General features: G+C 64.5%; 5 protein-coding genes across 9 annotated transcripts; 3 read left to right on the top strand and 2 right to left on the bottom strand.

Annotated features, from left to right (window-relative positions):
• The first annotated feature begins 100 nt into the window (after positions 1-100).
• On the top strand, positions 101-1,703 carry TAF10 (TATA-box binding protein associated factor 10). The gene is made up of 5 exons (XM_062488281.1): positions 101-331; positions 469-620; positions 779-843; positions 949-1,063; positions 1,541-1,703. Exons 1-5 carry the CDS (start codon positions 151-153, stop codon positions 1,628-1,630), a joined length of 603 nt encoding a protein of 200 aa, XP_062344265.1. The 5' UTR covers positions 101-150; the 3' UTR covers positions 1,631-1,703.
• A 434-nt stretch (positions 1,704-2,137) lies between these two features.
• ILK (integrin linked kinase) lies at positions 2,138-7,995 on the bottom strand. Of its 5 annotated transcripts, none has more exons than XM_062488276.1 (13): positions 7,938-7,995; positions 6,505-6,598; positions 5,285-5,450; positions 4,894-4,989; positions 4,708-4,804; positions 4,529-4,612; positions 4,351-4,436; positions 4,009-4,118; positions 3,625-3,752; positions 3,401-3,522; positions 3,219-3,318; positions 3,019-3,141; positions 2,138-2,774 (listed from the first exon to the last, which is right to left on the bottom strand). In XM_062488276.1, exons 2-13 carry the CDS (start codon positions 6,591-6,593, stop codon positions 2,344-2,346), a joined length of 1,632 nt encoding a protein of 543 aa, XP_062344260.1. In that variant the 5' UTR covers positions 6,594-6,598; positions 7,938-7,995; the 3' UTR covers positions 2,138-2,343. The 5 variants fall into 5 exon arrangements, with proteins under 5 accessions (XP_062344260.1, XP_062344259.1, XP_062344258.1 ...); XM_062488275.1 differs by having other exon boundaries at positions 7,901-7,964; XM_062488274.1 differs by lacking the exon at positions 7,938-7,995 and having other exon boundaries at positions 6,505-6,817.
• RRP8 (ribosomal RNA processing 8) lies at positions 7,489-10,760 on the top strand. The gene is made up of 8 exons (XM_062514989.1): positions 7,489-7,543; positions 7,844-8,373; positions 8,450-8,615; positions 8,693-9,083; positions 9,307-9,436; positions 9,732-9,838; positions 9,943-10,039; positions 10,608-10,760. The coding sequence occupies exons 1-8, from the start codon at positions 7,489-7,491 to the stop codon at positions 10,716-10,718; spliced, it is 1,587 nt and encodes a 528-aa protein (XP_062370973.1). The 3' UTR covers positions 10,719-10,760.
• A 78-nt stretch (positions 10,761-10,838) lies between these two features.
• On the top strand, positions 10,839-17,797 carry LOC134041450 (F-box/WD repeat-containing protein 7-like). Its single transcript, XM_062488273.1, has 13 exons — positions 10,839-11,000; positions 12,136-12,315; positions 12,627-12,947; positions 13,397-13,479; positions 13,829-13,967; positions 14,253-14,387; positions 14,468-14,591; positions 14,673-14,809; positions 15,479-15,592; positions 15,802-15,983; positions 16,090-16,315; positions 16,881-17,091; positions 17,372-17,797. The coding sequence occupies exons 1-13, from the start codon at positions 10,878-10,880 to the stop codon at positions 17,638-17,640; spliced, it is 2,244 nt and encodes a 747-aa protein (XP_062344257.1). The 5' UTR covers positions 10,839-10,877; the 3' UTR covers positions 17,641-17,797.
• Positions 17,798-18,083: 286 nt separating this feature from the next.
• On the bottom strand, positions 18,084-19,213 carry TIMM10B (translocase of inner mitochondrial membrane 10B). The gene is made up of 3 exons (XM_062515263.1): positions 19,104-19,213; positions 18,745-18,840; positions 18,084-18,673 (listed from the first exon to the last, which is right to left on the bottom strand). Exons 1-3 carry the CDS (start codon positions 19,140-19,142, stop codon positions 18,467-18,469), a joined length of 342 nt encoding a protein of 113 aa, XP_062371247.1. The 5' UTR covers positions 19,143-19,213; the 3' UTR covers positions 18,084-18,466.
• Positions 19,214-19,246: the final 33 nt, after the last annotated feature.

Here is a 19,246-nt window from a genome sequence, read left to right as displayed (position 1 = left end):
CTCCGCGAGGGGGCGCGCGGGGCGATGAGCGTCGGGGGGCAGGGCCCCGATAGGGCCAATGGGCGGTTGGGGGGCGGGGCGGAGGGGCCGCGGGGCCAATAGCGTGGCTTGGCGCGCGCAGGCGCGGAGCGGAGGCTGGTGCCGGGGACCATGAGCGGCAGCGCCGATCCCGATCCCGCGCCCGCAGCCCCGGCGGCTCCGCCAGGCCCCGCCGAGGGCAGCAAGCCCAGCCCGGTCGCTGTGGGCAGTGCCGGGCCCGGGGCAGCGCCAGCTGCGGGAGGCGGCGCGGCGCGGGCCACCGAGGGCTGTGCGGTCGGCGGGAGGGGCCCCGGTGAGTCGAGATGGGGGGCGGCGGGGGATGAGCCCCGCGCACGGAGGTCCCGCGGGGTGCCCTGAGCTGCTCTGGCCGTGAGAGCGGCGTCCGGTGACTGCGGGTGCCTGGGTCCTACTGAGCGTGCTGTCCCACAGTGCCGGTGTCCGCGGCCGTGGCCGCCCCCCCGGACGGGGCCATGTCCAACGGCGTGTACGTTCCGCCCGCGGCCAACGGCGACGTGAAGCCCGTGGTATCCACCACGCCGCTCGTGGACTTCCTCATGCAGCTGGAGGACTACACGCCCACGGTACCGACACACAGGGCGGCTCCTGTGGGACGGGAGGGGACGGGACACGGGGCAGGTCGCACGGTACTGGGATACGAAGCGGTTCCTGTGCGACGGGGTATAGGGTACAGAAATGCTCCCGCAGGGCCGTGGAGCTGTTCAAACTCTTCCCTTCCCAGATTCCGGACGCCGTCACAGGGTATTACCTGAACCGGGCAGGGTTTGAGGCCTCGGACCCCCGCATGTGAGTGGCCGCAGGGTGGGGGGGGAGTGGCAGGAACCCCGTGGGGGTCCGGCAGAGGGGCCTGTGGACCTGTGTCGCCTCGCCGATACTGTCCCTGTCCCGCAGAATCCGCCTGATCTCGCTGGCGGCACAGAAGTTCATCTCGGACATTGCCAACGATGCGCTGCAGCACTGTAAAATGAAAGGCACGGCCTCGGGCAGCTCCCGCAGCAAGAGCAAGGTGAGGGCATTGAGGAAACTGGGGAACCCTCTCTGGGGATGGGGCTGAGCCTGCAGCCACGGAGTGCAGGAACATGGGGTGCAGAAATCCCAAAACCTGCCGGGCTTATGGTGGATTCCCTGCAGGTGGGGAGGGGCTGGCAGGGACATGAGGGGGGTACTGAGCTTGTGGACACACTTTGGTGCCCTCCACCCCAGCAGTGGCTGCAGCTCTGGGCTTGGGGACAAGCTGGAATGGGGGTCCTGGGGACCCTCCTAGTGCCCTGTCCGGGGGTTCAGGGGCTCCACAAGGCCAATGGGATTTGGTGCTAGGTGTCTGGGGACATCTGAGGGCACAGTAACAGAATGTGGGGAGCTAGGAATGCCCTAATGCTGCCCAGCAGCTCCTCTGGGAGCGGCACATGCCCATCCTTGCACCTTGGGGGTTCCCACACCTCCAGGCTGTCCATGCTGTGACCACCTGCCCCATGTCCCCCAGGACAAGAAGTACACGCTGACCATGGAGGACCTGACACCAGCACTGGCCGAGTATGGCATCAACGTGAAGAAGCCACATTATTTCACGTAGAGCACGGGGGAGCTTGGGGAGCTTGTAGTGGCCATATTGGTGCCATTAAACACCTAGTAGGGTTTTCTGGGAAGGCAGCCTTGCTCCTGTGCCTGTGTCCACAAATGCTGGCCCTGGTCCTCCTCAAGTTCACCCTCCTCTGCTGGTCACAGGAGGCTCAGTGTTCTGCACAGTACTGGAGCAGTGGGGTTAGGAGGAACAGGAATTACCCAGCACTCTTCTTCCTTCTCTGAACTGCCTCATCTCCCATAGGGAATACCCTGGGGACTGCACAGGCAGCACTATGGAGCCAGGGACAGGACCCTGAGCCCAACCCTCCCGCACCACGCACCTCCTGAGTGGGCCCTGTGCCCATCGACCTATGCTGGGTACCTGAGGGTTGCTGCAGGCTGCAAGGCAGCCCCATATCGCTCCGACGCCATCCTTGGTCTTAAACATCCCCTGTGAGTCCCAGCTCCTCAGTCACTCCAGCCAACTCCCGCCATTCCCCTGCCCTGTACCCCAGCATCTGGTTCTATACCAAATGTTTATTTGGTTGCCAATGCCCATTCTGGGGCCAGAGGGAAGTGGGCAGTGAAGCGCAAAGCAGGGGCAGTGCTGGGCACCACAGGTGGCCTGTCCTGGCCTGCCCCTTCCCCCCCAGCCTTGAGGGGCTGAGTCCTGGGTTGGGCTTTGCCCAGCAAGGGGGACAGGGGGCTCCACAGCTCCATCCCTCAGCAGCAGGGCCAGGCCACAAGCCATGCCCTGGATGGGGGGGGGCGGCACTGGATTGGGGGCTGCCCAGAGGCTGGGTTAGGGCTACCCTGGTGAGGGGCTACCCTTGGTGGGGGTCTGGAGCTTGCAGAGCTCCGGTGCAGGCAGTGCCATCTGTACCGTGTGTCCGTGGCTGGCTCAGGGTGAGGGGTGTCATCTGCTTCCCCCGGCTCTAGGGCTAAAGGCACTTGGGGGTGGCGGGGGGCGCAAGGCAGCACTGGAGGGGGGAGACACGTCCCCTCTACTTCTCCTGCATCTTCTCTAGGATGGGCACGATCATGTCGAACTTGGGGCGCTTGGCTGGGTCCTCGTTCATGCAGATCTTCATCAGTTTGCAGATGTGGGGGGAGATGCCAGGGGGGATGGTGGGACGGAGCCCCTCCAGTGCTACCTGCAAGCAAGAAGAGGAGCCAGAGTCAGGATTGGGACTCTGCCCCCACAGACAGGGACACTTTCCACCTGCCTAGGTGGTTCCACACCCCTTCCAACCTGGCCTTGAACACTTCTGGGAATGGAGCAGCCCAAGTTCTCTGGGCAACCTGTGCCAGGGCCTCACCACCCTCAATAGACAGAACTTCTCCTCTAACTCTGACCCAAATCAGTTCCCTTGCCCCTCCACCCCCTCACCTTCATACCAATCTCCATGTTGGACAGATCAGCGAAGGGCACCTCACGTGTCACCAGCTCCCACAGCAGCACCGCGAAGCTCCACATGTCAGCTGAGCGCCGGTTGATCTCCTCTGGTTTTTTCTGCAGAGCTGAAGGATGGCTGGGGGCTGAGCAGGGCTGGGGGTGAGGGGGCCAGTCTGGGTGGGGCTGGGAACTGGGCACTCACCTTCGGGAGCTACCCAGGCCGGGGCATACATCCGCCCTGGGCATTGGAAGGAGAACTTTACGTCAGCCATGCTGATCCGTGCTGTCATGTCCTCATCAATCTGGGGAGAGTAGGGGGTCAGCAGGAGCCCCCGTGCCCTGAGAGCCCCCCCAGCTTGGGAAGGGGGCTGTGCCCCTGCTCACCATGACGCTGCGGCTGTTGAGGTGGTGGCGCGGGATGAGGGGCTCCAGCGTGTGCAGGAAGGCCATGCCCCGCGCAATATCGAAGGCAAACTTCACCGCCTGCATCTGGTCCACCACAAAATCTGGGAAGGGGGTGACAGGGGGTCAACCCAGCCTAAGCCCAGCCAGGGCTGTGGCTGGAGAGGCCTCTGATGCCCCCAAACACATCATCCCCCAGCACTCACTGGTCCCCTCGTGCAGGACATTGTACAAGGAGCCGTAGGGCATCCAGTGGCTGATGATAACAGGGTGGGGAGCTGGAGGAGCCTGGCAGGCACCCAGCACTGGCAGCACATTAGGGTGGGAAAAGATCCTGCAAAAGAAGTGACAGCCCTAACAACAGGGAGGGGCTGCCTGCACCCCTTCACCTGGCCTTTGCCGTCCCCCAGGGCCTCCCTGCCCTTGGCCACCACCCTGGAGTGTTCCTGGTTCCACACAGCTGGGAGGCTCCTGCCTGCCCCATTCTCTGAGAGCTGCTGTTTCCGTAAGTTGCCAGGATGGCCCGGGTCAAATGCTGGTGAGGGTCCCAGGCACGTGCCAGGGTGGCTTCAGGCAGGTGCAGCACTCACCGCAGTTTTGGGTACTCCTCATTGAAGTCCCGGCTCTTCCGCGTCGTCCAGTCCCGGATTTTCAGCATTTTGATTACAATGTCATTGCCCTGCCAGCGCCCCTTCCACAGCTGGAGGAGCAGGGACACAGGCACTGTGAAAGCAGGGCAGAGTCCCCAGGCCCCCATGTGGGGCTCTGGAGCCCCACAATGAGAAGGAAGCCCCTTGAGCTGGGTAGGAGCTCCCTCCCTGTACCTGGCCATAGAACTCCATAACACCTGTGCCCAGCAGGGCCAGGCCAGGACACGGCCCAGGCACAATCTGCACAGGCACAGCACCCACCTGGGGGCGAGGGGGACCCACCTCTCCTGACTGGTTCTCGTTCAGTTTGTGGCTCGTGGTCAGCTGTTTGAAGTCAATCCCGGCGAGTTTGTTCAGGGTCCCATTCCCTACAGAAGAAGAGCGATATATGCCCATGGCTGCTGGATCCAGGAGGTCGTGTCCACGGGGAACAGGGGACCCATGGCACCCCAGTCCTTACTGGGCCGGGTGCGGGTCGTGCCCTTCCAGAATGTGTCCTTATAGGGGATCTTGGTGAGGCTCTGGCCCAGCTTCTCAGCACGCTCTGCAGAAGGAAGAGGAGAAGAAGGGTGGTACCCAGAGTGTGCTGTGGCTGGCCAGAGGCTGTGTCAGTTATGGGGTCCTGAGGGATCCTTGTACCTTTCAGGACCTCTCGCAGTGGCATCTTGGCCTTGTCTGTGGGCGTCTCACCGTATTTGTTAGCAATGCTGACCAGGGCCCCGCTACCCACCAGGTCCTGTGGGAGCAGAAAGCAGACTGTGGTTTGTGATCTCTCCTTAGTCCCGCTCCCACCTCGCCCTCTCTCCTGCCCATGCTCCCACTCACCTCAGCCACCTGCTCGTGTCCCCAGAAGCAGGCATAGTGCAGTGGTGTGTTCCCGTGCTCATTCACTGCATTGATGTCTGCTTTGAACTGCATCAGCTGGGGACAGGGGATAGTCCCTGTGAGCCCAAGCAAGATCCCCATGAGCCCAGGACAGCCCCATCCTTGTGCCTTGGCCTGCGGGATGCAGGGGCAGCACACTGGGAGCTGTACAGAGAGGGCTGATGTGGGGCTCAGAGGAATTTGGAGGGAGTTTGTGAGGAGCAGGGAGCTCAGAGGCACTGGCGGGATGCCAGATGTTCCTGACATGTGATGAGCACAGTAAATCGCATGAGGGTAGTGTGGAGGGTACACAGAGGGTGGGGAAGGGCAGGTGCTGCATGGGGGCAGGTACCTTCTGCACGATGTCACGGTGGCCGTGGCTGGCAGCCAGGTGCAGAGGGGTGTCATCGCCCCGGTTCATGACATTGATGCGAGCCCCGCGCATAATGAGCATGTCCACCACATTTGAACGGCCCTCACGGCAGGCCCAGTGCAGGGGGCTGAACCCATGGTCGTCCCTGCAGGATGGTGGGGGGCTCTGCTCAGTTGTAATCCCGTGGCCCAGGCATCACTGGCATCATTCTCAAAACACCAGCCGCCAGGGCGAAGGGACCAGATTGAACATCCATCCCACTCCCACCCACCCTCACCAGGGCCCCACCAGCCCAGGCCAAATCCTGTCTCCTCCAAGGCTGAATCAGAGCCGGATCCTGTCCCCATCCCCCCACTCCATGACCAAGTAAGGGAGGAGGTGACAGCCAGGCCTTAAATGGAGATCAGGAACTGGCAGAGGGGCTGCTGCAGCCCTGGCTCCCCTCCAGCCCAGGCTCCCCCCAGTCCCAGCCTCCTTCCAGCCCCCTGGCACAGCAGAGTCCACTGCCCCCACCATGGCCTGCAGGCAGGGGCTACCCATCACAGAACAGTCCCTTGGGCACCTTCTGTGGGCCTAGGGGAGCTCTAAGTGCCTGGGACCCCCAGGAGGGGCAGGGAAGCACGACCAAGGGAGACCATTTGTCTGAAGCTTGTCCAGAATGCCACAGCCATGGCCTGGCTGGGGTCATGGTATGGAGTCACACTGTGCCAGCTGCACATGCTGCAGGCAGATGCTCCAAGCCCCATGCCTGGCCCAAACCTGGCTCCTGAATGGCTGTTAGCACATGTTGGATCCCACAATCCTGCAAGACCCCTGGAATGTGCTGGGAAGAGCAGACACCTGGACACAAAGAGTGGCCCCCACAACTCCCAGCCCCATTGGTCCCAGCCCTGTGCCCACACATCTGCCATGGTGCTCCCCAGAGAGGGGATGGGGAAACAGCCACAGTGGGACACAGCTACCACCATGGGTACAGGGGAGGTACCCCCAGCCCAGCTGAGCCCTGGCTCTGACTGTAGCTGTGAGGAAGTGGCCAGAGGATGTTCAGCCTCGTGCCTCAGCGATGCGGTAACTTCCTCCAGTGGGGAGGAGCAGCGTCCTGCCGTCTGCCCCCTGCCTTTCCATGGAGACCAGCGGAAACCAGCCCCGAGCACAGCCCCCCCCCCCGGCCCTGCACAGCCCAGCCCAGCCCCACTCACCCCTGGTTGAGGTCGTTCTCAGTGTTGTCCAGCCACAGCCGCACAGCCACTGCATTGCCCTCCCGGCATTGTGTGAAGATGTCGTCCATGGCAGCTGTGGGAGGGGACATGGGTAAGGGCATGGGGACCCCTGCCTGATCCCCCTTGGCTGGCAGGTCCCTAGAACAGCAAGTACAGGAGCCTCCTGGCCCCCTCCTTGTCCCCTCCCGCCCCATCCCTGTAGCCCTCCAGGAAGCTACAGGCAGGCTGAGGTCAGGGCTGGAGCCGGACCGGCAGCCCAAGGAAAAGATCCCGGGTGACTCCAGCGGGGCCGTGACACCCCGCAGGAAGCCAGGCTGGCACCCCCAGGCTTATCACCAGGAACAGCTGTTTCCGGTGCCCACAACTCTGGGAGGGAGTGAGGTTGGGGGAGCTCAGCACCCTCAAGATGGGATCCTGCAGACCCATGACCCTCCTGACCCACTTGGCTGGGCCTGGTATGGCACACCGCTCAGAAACCCAAAGTCTCATGCACTCTCCTTGGATCCATGAACAGTCCAGCTCAGAGCCAGGCACAGAGCTCCCTCCTGCTCCCCATGATCCCCTGAGCCCCCAGCTGTAAGCGTGGGAAGTCTGTGATGTTGAGCAGGGACACTGAGGCTCAAAACTGCTGCTGGAGGATCCCCCCCAGGACCTGATGCCCACTCAGACACGTCGGGTCCCCACTAGCTGCAGTGCCTGCAGCTGCGCCCCAGGACCCTGCCTGCACCTCTTGCCCCAGGCAGCTCCAGAGGGGAGGGACGCAAAACCCTGGATTCTTGCCAGGGTCTCATAGGCCCCAGAATGGCCCCAGCACATCCATGCCAGCACTGGCCCTGTCCTGGCACCATAACACCCACACTCCCCGATGAGATTTATCCCCCACCATCTGGGGGCACCTCACGAAAAGGGGTCCCCAGGACATGCCACACCAGTCCCGGCCCTGTGGCACCACACACCGCAGCGATGACACCCCAACCTGGCCCCACCCTGGTGGGGGTCCCCTGCTCGGCCCGGAACTGTGTGTGCCGTCCTGTCACCCACCCGCCCCTACCCAGTCCCACGGGGCTGCCAGGGCCGGCCTGCCCCAGCCCTGCCAGGATGGCCAAGTGCCCACCTCGGCCCTGCTCAGCACCCGGGGCAAGGGAGGGGATGTGAAGACACAGTCCTCCCGTGTTACCCCGAACCAGTTGCTAGTGCCCCGCTCTGTCCTGCGGCCCCATGAGCCCCTCCCCTTCAGCCCCCCAACCCCTCCCCCGCACCCCCAACTCTCCTCTGCACTCCCAATCCCCTCTCTGCGCCCCCCACCCCTCCCCTGCAGCTCCGGCCCCACCCCCGCTTCGGGTAGCCGCAGCCTCCCTCTCGCGGCCTCCCCAACCTGTCCCCGCTCGGTGCCGGTGCCGTCCCGCCGTTACCGGGTGCGTGTCCCGGCGGCTCCGCGGGGCGGCGGCTGCGGCGGGCGCGGGACGGCGCGGGGGCTCCGCCCCGAGACAGCTCCCCCTGCCGGCCGGAACCCGCACCGGCCACGGCTCCGCCACACGGCACCGGGCGGGGCAGCGAGTGGGGCGGGGCTATCGCCGGGGAACGCGGTCATGCGTGGTGAGGCGGGGCGATGGGGCGTGCCGAATTCACCGGGGACGCGGTTATCGGGCCGAGGGCGGAGCGGGGTGTCCGCGGCACCGCCCGGGCCTCCGGGACGCGAGGAGGTGCTGTTGCCGCGGCACTTCCCGGGCGGGAGCACGTGCGTCCCAGTACCGATCGAGGGTCTCAGCTCCCATCTTCGCGGAGCAGGACTGGAACGAAGCGGCGGAGCCGCTGCCCCGCGGCGCCCTGGCGGGTCCGGGCCGGCCGGTAGGCGGGTGATGCGGGGGCGGCGGGCCGGGCCAGTCCAGGGCGCGCGAAAGTCACCGGCCCCCACTCTCCACAGGGCCCCGCGACGGGAAAGAGGCGGCTGCCCGGGACCGGTCGGCACGGCGAAGCGGCGCGGAAGCGGCCCCGGAAGCGGAAGAAGGCCGGCGGGCCGCGGGCCGCGCGCGGGGAGCTCCCGGCAGGTCCCGAAGAGCTCCGAGAGGTCGGGCAGCGGCCAGACACAGGTACCGGGACGGCTCCGGGGCCCGGTGGGCAGGAGGGAGCCGCCTCCGCGCCCTGACCCCCCTCTCGATGCTACCAGATGTCCCGGATGAGCCGGCGGAGGAGTCCGGGAAGCCGGTGGGGCTGAGCCGTAGGCAGCGGCGGAACCGGCAGAAGCGGCAGGCAGAGCCGCCGGCGGGGTCGGACGGGGAGCAGGGTTCAGGGCCGGGCCCCCCGGACCCGTCGGGCTCCGCGGAGGCTCCACCGGAGCCACGCTCGGCCGCGCTCCGCGCGCGAATGGAGGAACGGCTGCTCGGCGCCCGGTTCCGCTACCTGAACCAGCAGCTCTACACCGGGAGCAGCCGGGACGCGGCGCGGCTCTTTCGCGCTGACCCTGCCGCTTTCCACCTGTACCACCGAGGCTTCGAGCGGCAGGTGCGGCGCTGGCCCGAGCGCCCCGTGCAGCGCATCGTGCGCTACCTGCGCCGCCGGTGAGCGGGAGGGCGAGGCTTGAGGGGGAGTATGGACCGGAGGGCCGGCGAGCAGGGACAGAACGGGGATGGACTGAGGAGGGGCTGGGGGGTGCGGGGCCGGCGAATGGCCGGGGGGCCGGGAGCTGCAGAACCAAGGGGTAAGCAGTGGGGCGGGGGGAATGACCAGGGGACTGGTGACCAGCCAGGCTAGGCTACTCTGACCCCGCTATCCCTGTCCCAGGCCAGCGTCGCTAGTGGTGGCGGATTTCGGGTGCGGGGACTGCACACTGGCTGCCAGTGTCAAAAACCAGGTGCACTGCTTCGACCTGGTGCCACTGTGCCCGCGGGTCACCGTCTGTGACATGGCCAAGGTACTGGGGGCACCCCTGGGGCAGGGAGTGAGTGCTGCTGGGCAAGGCTGCAGCGGTGCAGGTGGGGGCACTCTGACCCCGAGGGTCCCGCGCAGGAGGGGTAGCACGGGCGTGTCTCTTTGAAAGCTGGGTGTGTGCCTGGGGCACAGCTGAGCCCACAAGCCTGGGGAGTCCAGGGGTGTTGCCCAGCCCTATAAACATTGCCATCCTCCTCCTCCTGCTCCCGGGGGTATGCAGAGCGTCTTCCAGGTGAAGTCATCATCTTCCTTCTCCGGGGGTGTCCCGGGGTGGGCAGGTTCCACTGGCGGCTGAGTCGGTGGACGTGGCCGTGTTCTGCCTGGCGCTGATGGGCACGAACCTGCAGGAGATCCTTGGAGAGGCCAACCGTGTGCTCAAGCTTGGGTAGGCAAAGGTTGTGGGGTAATGGAGGACTGGGGGAGGAGCAGGGATGCTGAGCAGTGTCCTGGGGTGTCTGGGTGCCCTGCTCAGAGCTCAAGTGACTGCAGGGGGACCCTGATGGTGGCTGAGGTGGCCAGCCGCTTTGAGGACACCCGTGCCTTCCTGAAGGCCATGATGCAGCTGGGCTTCAAGACCATCTCCAAGGTGGGTCCCCAGGTGGGCCTAGTGTTGGGCAGTGGGTGTACCAGGAACTAGGGAGCCCAGGAAGGGTGTGTATTGAGGCCCAGCCTGGTGTGGAGCAGACCAGGGGTTGGTGAAAATAGAGGGAGGTGGAAGGGATTGATGCATGGGGAACTGCAAGTGGGAGAACAGGAGGTTCCCTGGGGGGAACTTTGGAGGGGACTGTGGAGGTACACTGTGGCAGTTTGGGATGTGGGTTGGATGGGGTGCTGGGGCCGGGGAGGGGATGAGGGGAGCCTGGAGAACACTAGGATTGTAGTGCAGGGCCTGGAAGTGGGTGCGTAGTCCAGGAGGGGTCTGGAGGAATTGTGGTGTGGGGTTAATGGTGGGTGTTGGACATTCAGAGGGATATGCTGGGACGCGGGGTACTCAGGCCCCAAAAAGGCTTTGTAAACAGGGTCTGGCGGTAAGAGAGCCCTGGGCACAATGGGGTCTGGAAGGTGGCAGGGGGTACCCGGGATTGTCTGAGGCAGCATTGAGGGGGGTAGGGGTTTTGGGGCTGTGGCGATGACAGGTGTTCCCGCGCTCCCAGGACCTCTCCAGCTCCTACTTCTACCTGTTGGAGTTCACCAAGACGGGCCCGGCCCGGCCCGGCCCTGCTCCCGGGTTGCGCCTGCGACCGTGTTTGTACAAGCGGCGGTGACCGGAGCGGCGGGACAGGGGGCGGGGCCACGGGGCTGGCCCCGCCCCCCGCGAGCACCAATAAAGCCGCTGCTTCGCAACTACGCGTGCGCCTGTGGGGGGCGGGGCTGCGCCTGCGCGCTGCTGTCGGGCCTGCGCGGCGGCAGCGCCCGGTACCGGGATGTCTGGGCCGGGCCCCGCCGGGGGCAAGCTCGACATCAACCGCGCCGGCGTGGCCGAGCTGGAGGGTGCCCTCAGCGGTATCGGCCGCCGCCGTGCCCGCGGTATCGTCCGCAAGAGAGAGGTGCGGGGGGGGAGGGGAGGAAGCGGCGGGGACGGCGCCCCGCGCTGTGCGACCGGGGCCCGGGACTCCGAGTGGCGGTGTCGGTCACGGGGCGAGGGCCGTGGGGCGAGTGTGGGGGCGACAGTGCTGTTTCTGCCCTGGTAGCCGCCGCGGGTGCGGCCGGCCGATCCCCGAGTCCCGCCCTGAGCCCGCGGGGCCGGCGAGCGCAGCCGCCCCCGGTGCTGCCGTTCGTGCTGCCGGGTCCAGGCACCGCCTGGCCCGGAGCGGGGAACCGGGGAAAACCAGGTTCCGACGGAGCGGGCACCGCGCTCCGAGCGCCGTCACCGGCGATGTCGGGGCGAGACCCTGCGGCGACCGGTGACATGGCCGGGAGCAGTGGGAGCGGCACCGCGGGTCCCAGCGCGGCAGGTACTGGAGGGTCAGCGGCAGCCGTGTCCTGATGCTGCGGGGCTGGGCAGCGCCGCGGCCGGGCGAGGCAGGGCTGGGAGCGTTTGGCATGCTTCATGCTGGAGTAGGAGGTAGAGGTGCGGGTGTCCGAATGTTGTGGACACAGATGCTGGGAACACCCGGGAGACGGGAGGGCAGAAACCGGTAATACAAAGGGAAGGGTGGTCTGGAGCAGGGCCTTTCCCGGGGCGGGGCTGCCACTGCAGCCCTTTGTGGGTAACAGCAGTGCCGTAAAACGAGCCCTGCCGGGTCAGAAGGGCCCGTCGGGCCCTTCCCGGGCCTGTGGGCTGCGCTGGTTGTCTGCCGAGTCCTGCCCCGGGACAGCCCGCCCCCCCGGCTTCCAGCCATGGCAGGCGTTTCGGGAGCCCGTGCAAGGTGATGGGAGGCACCTGATCCCAGGTCGGGGCCGGGCGGTGCTTGGCCCTAGGTCCCGCGGGATGGTGGGTGCCTTGCACACATGTGTGTCTGCATGTGTCCAGTTGTTCCCCTACCCCGGAGCTGCAGCCTTGCTGCCCATGCTGGCACTGGTCATCTGGAAGGCATAGTGCTCCTACCCAAGCTGGCGGTTTTGAGTTGCTGCTCCCCTTTCACAGTGCTGCGACTCTTCCCTGTGGGGCTATTCGGGCAGGGGGCTCTGTGGGAGCAGGAGGGATTCTGTTCTGGGCAGGGCTGACTTCCCTCCGTGCAGGAGCTGAAGGGCTTCACTTGCTTGGATGACCTGCTGCATGTCAAGGGCATTACCACACGCATCCTGGAGCTCAACAGCCAGCGCATGACGTGCCGGCGGTGCCCGGGCCCTGAAAGGCTCCCACGGGCCAGCCCCACTCCCTTGGGGGACAATGAGGACCACAGGGCACCTGAAGCACAGGTAGGTGCAGAAGGGTCCCTGCTGCCAGGTGCAAGGACAAGGGAGAAGGTCTGGCTCTGGGGAGGCTCAGGGGGCGCTCATGTCGAGCAGACAGAATTGCACCAGATTCTGGAGGAGCTCATGGTTGTGGGTTTGGGGGTTCTCCACCCTATAGACCCCCACAGTGCTGTTGAGTGGAGCCCCTGTGCTCCCTGGCCATGGCTCTTACTGGCAGCCATCCATCAGCACTCCTAGCCCCTGCCCTGTTCCTGGTCTCCAGTGGCCTATGCTGGTGCAGAGTTAGCCCGGCTCCCTGCCTCTTCCCTGCTCAGGTGGTGGCTGAAGAGGAGGAGGAGGAGGAAGCGCCGGGGCCCTGGGAGCCAGAGCGCCCCTGGAAGGGTACCTCCAGGTCCAGAGCAGACCCTGATGGTTCTGGGGGGCAGGGACCACAGGAGCACCCCAGGTCCACCAGGGAGCAAGAGGAGGAGGAGGAGGAAGAGGAGGAGGAGGAGGAGGAGGAAGAAGGGAGCTGCTGCAGTGAGGAGGGGGAAGACGGCAGCAATGTATACCTGTACTACACTCTGGGAGAGCGCTGGATCGACTACCTTCAGCGCACTGGGGATGGGGGGCTGCTGCGGCACCTGCGCCCCAAGGTGAGCGGGAGGACCAGGGACTGCTGAGGCACTCTGGGCACCTGTGGGATGGTAAATAGGGGGCTGGGGGTTCTGTGATGCCTGGCTGCTGGAGCTGGGGAAAAAGATGCTGCCCCATTCCCTCATGCAGACTCCTGCTCAGCATAGGGGTCCTTGGTCACAGGGTGGGGGAAGGAGGTGCTACCCTGGTCTACCCTAGTCTCCAGCCCTATCTGGGCCTGGTGCAGCCCTCCCCTACCCTGCATGGGGATCCATTGTTGCTGTGTGGACCCTGAAGGGAGAAAGCAGGAGCAGGTGGGGGTCTGTCCCATAGCTCTGGACGGGGGACCCACAGGGGTCAGTTCTGAGTGGGTGGCATGTAGGGGCCTGGAAGGATCAGCTGTGGGCAGGGAGTCTGCAGGGGTCTGCCTGGGCTTGTCCCAGCCACTCCAACCTGGTGTGTCCCACAGATGAAGCGGAAGTCAGAGAATGGGCCAGATGGCCGGGCCTTGTCCCCCGGAAAGAAGCTGTGCAAGGGCTCTGACTATGGCAGGTGAGGGGTGTGGGGTATGGGGTGCTCTGAGTGTAGCTGGTGAAGGAGGTTGTGTGTGCTGGGGCGGCACATACCTCCTGCTGCCCTCCTCAGGACTATGATGGATGGTGGGTTGAGCAGGGGTTGGCCCAGGTGAGATCCAGCCCTGACCAAGTTGCCTGTCTGCTGAACAGGCTGGGCTGCACGTCTGGGCAAGGGGTCAACAGGGTGGGAGCAAAGAGAAGTCAGTGGGGTGGAGCTTCCACTGGTGGGAACCAGTTCCAAGAGCCTCTGGCACAGTGTGGCCCAGAGCAGCGCTGGCATATGCCACCTGTGCTACGGCCTCTCTTATGCCTGGTCTGTCTCCCAGGACACTGGGTCCCTGTACACCCAGCCCCACGACCACCTTTGGGGAACTGCGCAATGCCAAGGTGGGGCAGGCCCGGCGCTGTCGCATCCCCTCAGTGGCCCCCCCTCCTGAGCTACAGGACTGGCTCCGCACCTTCCAGGTATGGCTCACCTGGTGGCTCCAGGCAGCCTGGGTGTGATGGGAGGGAGCTAAGCCTATGGGATCCCCACTGTGGGCAGGATTTGGGCCCACAGTGGCTTTTGGGTAGTTTGGCTTGTGTGAGGAAACAGGAGGTTTCAGCTCTGGCCAGGATTGGTGTCACCCAGCACCACCAAACTCCCACCTGCCTTGGGCTCCTGGCCTGCAGCAAGAGGCCTGTCTACCAGGGCTGTGGCTGGCCTATCTGGGGACACAGAGTCAGGGCTCACTGGGGGTCCCCCTGCAGCGCTGGAGTGGCCCTGAGAAGCTGCTGGCCCTTGATGAGCTCATTGACCGCTGCGAGCCGGCACAGATCAAGTACATGATGCAGGTCATCGAGCCCCAATTCCAGCGGGACTTCATCTCACTGCTGCCCAAGGAAGTGAGTGAAGTTGGGGGACCGGGGGCCTGACCTGACCTGACCCCCCTGGTGACCCCTCTGTGACCTTTATACCCCCATAGCTGGCCTTGTACGTCTTGTCTTTCCTGGAGCCACGGGACCTGCTCCGTGCTGCCCAGACTTGTCGCTACTGGAGGGTCCTGGCCGAGGACAACCTGCTCTGGAGGGAGAAGTGCCGCGAGGAAGGTGAGGGTCCTCCTCTTGTAGGGGCTGGGGGGCCACCCCAGGCTTGACCCATGTGAGGCACCACTCTGTTGTTCCCTGCAGGGATTGAGGAGCCCCTGCACCTGCGGAAGCGACGCCTGCTCAGCCCAGGATTCATGTACAGCCCCTGGAAATTTGCCTTCCTGCGCCAGCACCGCATCGACATGAACTGGCGTAGTGGGGAGCTGCGGCCCCCCAAGGTAGGTCTGGATGTCCTAGCAGGGACAGACTCAGGGGAACTGTTGTCCCCAAGGTGAACCTGGGAGTGTCCCTGCCTGGGGTGGGCCCTGGAGAGCTGAGGGCCTGGTGGGGGTCCCTCTGGGGACAGACCCCAGGTCACTGTTACGGGGAAGCTGCTGCAGGATCTTCCATGGGGAGCAGATCTGGCTTGCTCAGAGCAGTGGGGGCAGCAGAAAAGAGGTCCCCTGGGCCTGGGGAAGGGGGTCCCTTCCTTTCCCCCTCTCCAAGGCCTCATCCAGGCCTGCAGCCAGCCCCAGCAGCCAGGGAAGGTGCAGCATCACAGAGCTCAACTGTGTTTTGTGCAGGGTCCCAGAACCCTGGTGATCTCTCCTTGGGGGTCCTTCCTGCCCTGGGCAGAGTCCCCACCACCCCTTTTCTTGCTGCTTGAGGTCCTGGGTTCCTGAGCCCCCCACTTTCTGTTCTCCTGTAATGCCTGCCCCTGTGCCGCAGCTGCCAAACACACCACACTCTGCTGCCCTGCAGAAGCATCAGGGTGTGCTGCTGATTCACAGACCTGTCTGCCTTTCCTCCTGACAGCTCCTGCTGCCTTCCCTTTGCTCATTGTGCTGGGTGGTCCTGCTGGTTTGGGGGGGGCCCACTGCCCCCAACACACTCCTGTGCTCCCACAGGTACTGAAGGGCCACGATGACCATGTGATCACCTGCCTGCAGTTCTGTGGGAATCGCATAGTAAGCGGCTCTGATGACAACACACTCAAAGTGTGGTCAGCTGTCACTGGGGAGGTGAGTGTGGCGCAGTTACTGGCGCCACAGGGATTTGGGGCAGGGACCATCTCCCTGTGCTGGCACAGGTGAGGCCACACCCTGACTCCTGGGGTCAGTTTGGGCCCTTTATGACAATGACACGGAGTTGTGCTGTTCTCTGTGCTGTTTCAGGGGTGGGGAGGTGTGAGAGGCTTACCTGCCTGTCCCTTGTGTTCTGTTCCTCACAGTGTGTGCAGACGCTGGTGGGCCACACTGGGGGGGTTTGGTCCTCCCAGATGAGGGACAGTGTTGTCATCAGCGGGTCCACTGACCGCACACTCAAGGTGTGGAACGCTGACAGCGGTGAGTGCGTGCACACGCTGTATGGACACACCTCTACTGTGCGCTGCATGCACCTGCACGGCAACAGGTACGGGGCTGACTGTGCTGTGGGACGGGGGATAGCTGCAGGGGATGAGGCTTGTTACCCCCAGGCTGCCCTGGCAGCTGGGCCCCAGGTGTCCCCTCACCTGCAGGGTGGTGAGTGGCTCCCGGGATGCCACACTGCGGCTCTGGGACATTGAGACAGGGCAGTGCCTGCACGTGCTGATGGGCCACGTGGCAGCTGTACGCTGTGTCCAGTACGATGGCAACAAGGTGGTCAGCGGTGCCTATGACTACACAGTCAAGGTGTGGGACCCCGAGAGCGAGAGCTGCACCCACACACTGCAGGGGCACACCAACCGTGTCTACTCACTGCAGGTATGGCCCTGCATACAGCTCCTCCTGCTCCTTCCCCACCTCTAGCTCCCCTGCTCCCTGCATGTACAACCTCAGAAAGTACAGCCTGCCCTCCTGCTGGCTTGCGCTACCACTTCTGTGCTTTCCAGTCACGGGGTACGAGCTGTGCCAAAGGTCCCATGTGTGCTGTGGGGACAAATGGGCTCTGCCTGTGTCATGCAAGGCCATGGGTGCTTTGCAGGGACACGTGGGCCATGTCTGTGCCCTGAAGGGACGTATCTGCCATACAAGGACACACGCACCATGTTTGTATCCTGTGGGGACAATCTCTGCCCCCTGACCCCAATTCCCACACACACATGCTGAGGACACAAACACTCCTCCCTTCCCTGGAGCATTTCTACAGCCCAAAAAGCCAGGAGGTGTGTGAGCCCATGTCGCAGCTGCTGAACTGCGGTCCCTGGGGGTGGTGCTGAAACTGGGGGTGCTGTATCCCAAAGGAGGGGATGCCAGAGCTGTGGGCCATACCCCAAACCAGGGGACACTCCTGTCCATGATGCTGAGCTGGACCCCTTCTCTCTGTCAGTTTGATGGGACACATATCGTGAGTGGGTCCCTGGACACATCAATCCGCGTGTGGGATGTGGAGAGTGGGAACTGCCTGCACACGCTCATGGGGCACCAGTCACTCACCAGCGGGATGGAGCTGCGTGACAACATCCTCGTCTCCGGCAATGCCGACTCCACTGTCAAGATCTGGGACATCAAGACGGGCCAGTGCCTGCAGACACTGCAGGGTGAGAAGGGATTAGTCATCCTTGCGGGGCAGTGAGGAGTTCCCTCCATCAGGGGGTTGGCAAGCGGCAGCTCTCTCCCTTGGGGTGGGAGGGAACAGGGTCGGCTCCCTGCCCTTGGGGCTGGGTTGGCTCTAAGCTGCCAGATGTGTCTGGACAGAGTGGTGGGTGTCCCTGAAGAGCCCGGGCTGGGTGGCTATGAGCTGCCAGATATGGCAGGACCTATGTCACACAGCAGTAGGTGCCCTAGGTGCAGCTGGGGCTCACCAGTGCCTCCCCATAGGTCCCAGCAAGCACCAGAGTGCTGTCACCTGCCTGCAGTTCAGCTCCAAGTTCGTGGTGACCAGCTCTGATGATGGGACGGTGAAGCTGTGGGACCTGAAGACAGGGGAGTTCGTGCGAAACCTTGTGGCCCTGGAGAGTGGGGGCTCTGGGGGCGTCGTGTGGCGCATCCGTGCCTCCAACACAAAGCTGGTGTGTGCTGTGGGCAGCCGCAATGGGACTGAGGAGACCAAGCTACTGGTGCTGGACTTTGATGTGGACCTTAAGTGACCCCGGCCAGCCTGGGGGTCCCGCGGGAGGGGTGGCCCCGGCGCAGGCGCTGGCCCCCGCGGGCAGGACAGAGGGAGGGTGGGGCCGGGCCTTATTTATATGTGCGGGAGTGCCCGGCCAGGCCTGCAGGAGCATGTTTTGTACACGGAATATATCAATTTATTTCTGTACTGGGGCTAGTGCTTACTTGCCCAAGTCCTAAGTGCTGTCCTAGGCATACAGCTCACACTCTCTGACCAGGGGCTGCAGTGGGGCGGGAAGAGGCCAGGCTCTCGCAGTTATCCCAGGGACCCTGCACACATGCTTCTAGCTGGTGGGCACTGGCTTGACAGCACCTGCCACCTCCCATTTTCCCCCTTACACCTCCACACTGCCCCATCTGAGTGCCTGCTCTGCACCAGCCATTTGTAGGGACAATGTTCAGGGGCCTACAGTGTCCTGGTGCTCACAGTGGAGTCCTGCAGGGAAACGTCTGTCTCAGGTGTGATTCCCTGGATTCCCAGTTGTGTGTGTTCCCAGCACAGGGAACAGGGGCCAGGGCTCTGGTGCCCTCCCCACCTGTCACACTTAGCCATTACTGTAAAGATGTTTTATTGGGACTAACAATCCACTTTCTAGAAGTCCACAACCACGGGAACTAGGAGGAGGCTTTCCTGTGCCCCCATCCCCAGTGCCCTGCATAGCCCAGCCACTGCTAGGGACTCCTGGGGCCAAATGTTGCTCTGGACTGGAGCTCCAGCGCAGTGAGGATGCAGCTGCTCCTGCTGCTGCAGGGCAGGGGCGGTACCAGTCGCGTCCGACTGCCGTGGGGAGCTGTAGCCAGGTGCTATGTGCCGGTAGCGGGAGCGTCTGGCAAGGACTCCGCAGGGCCCGGGGCCCGGTCACGGGAGGCCGGGAGTCCGGATGGCCCCGTTGGTGCCCCGTACTCGGCTGCGCGGCGCTGCAGCATTGCCGGCACCAATCCCACGTAGGCGCCCATCAGGCGGTGGTTGGCGCGGACCAGCCTCGCGGCGCAGCTGTCCAGGCACGACTCCTGCGGGAGGGACGGGAGGGGGTCAGGGGACGTGGGGACACCCGACCTGCGGCCCCCTGTGCCCCGCTCACCTCGCGGCCCGTGAGCAGCCGGTAGTTGAGGTTGCAGACACAATGGCGGAAGCAGAGCTCGGTCATACGGTTGTAGACCAGCAGGAAGTCCCGCAGCTGGGGAGCAGGCGCGGGTCACACCGGGCAGAGCCGGTCCGGAACCGCCGAAACCCATCGGGAGCCCCGGCGTGCCCCCGGCCAGCCCGAGAGCACCGGGTCCCTTCCAGGATTCGCCGGTTCTCCTACGAACCCAGGACCTCGAGATCCCACACCCAGATCCTCGGGACACACCGGGACCCGCCACCAAACCGACAGCCCCGGAACCACCCATAAAGGCCTCGCGGCACACCGTGCTCCCCACCCCCGGCCCAAGCGCTCACGCTGCGGAGCTGCTGCCGGTGCTCGGCCGCCGGGTCCATCGCGGCCCCGGGCGCGGGACCGGTCCCTCCGCGCTCGGCGGGACCGGCCGCCGGGCTCCCAGCAACGTCACTTCCGTCCGGCTCAGCGATGACGCTACTTCCGG

This window comes from Cinclus cinclus, chromosome 2 (assembly GCF_963662255.1).
Source record: "Cinclus cinclus chromosome 2, bCinCin1.1, whole genome shotgun sequence".
In the NCBI taxonomy this organism is placed as follows: Eukaryota; Metazoa; Chordata; class Aves; order Passeriformes; family Cinclidae; genus Cinclus; species Cinclus cinclus.
Note: the sequence above shows the minus strand (reverse complement) of the source record. Positions and strands in the feature narration are given on the sequence as shown.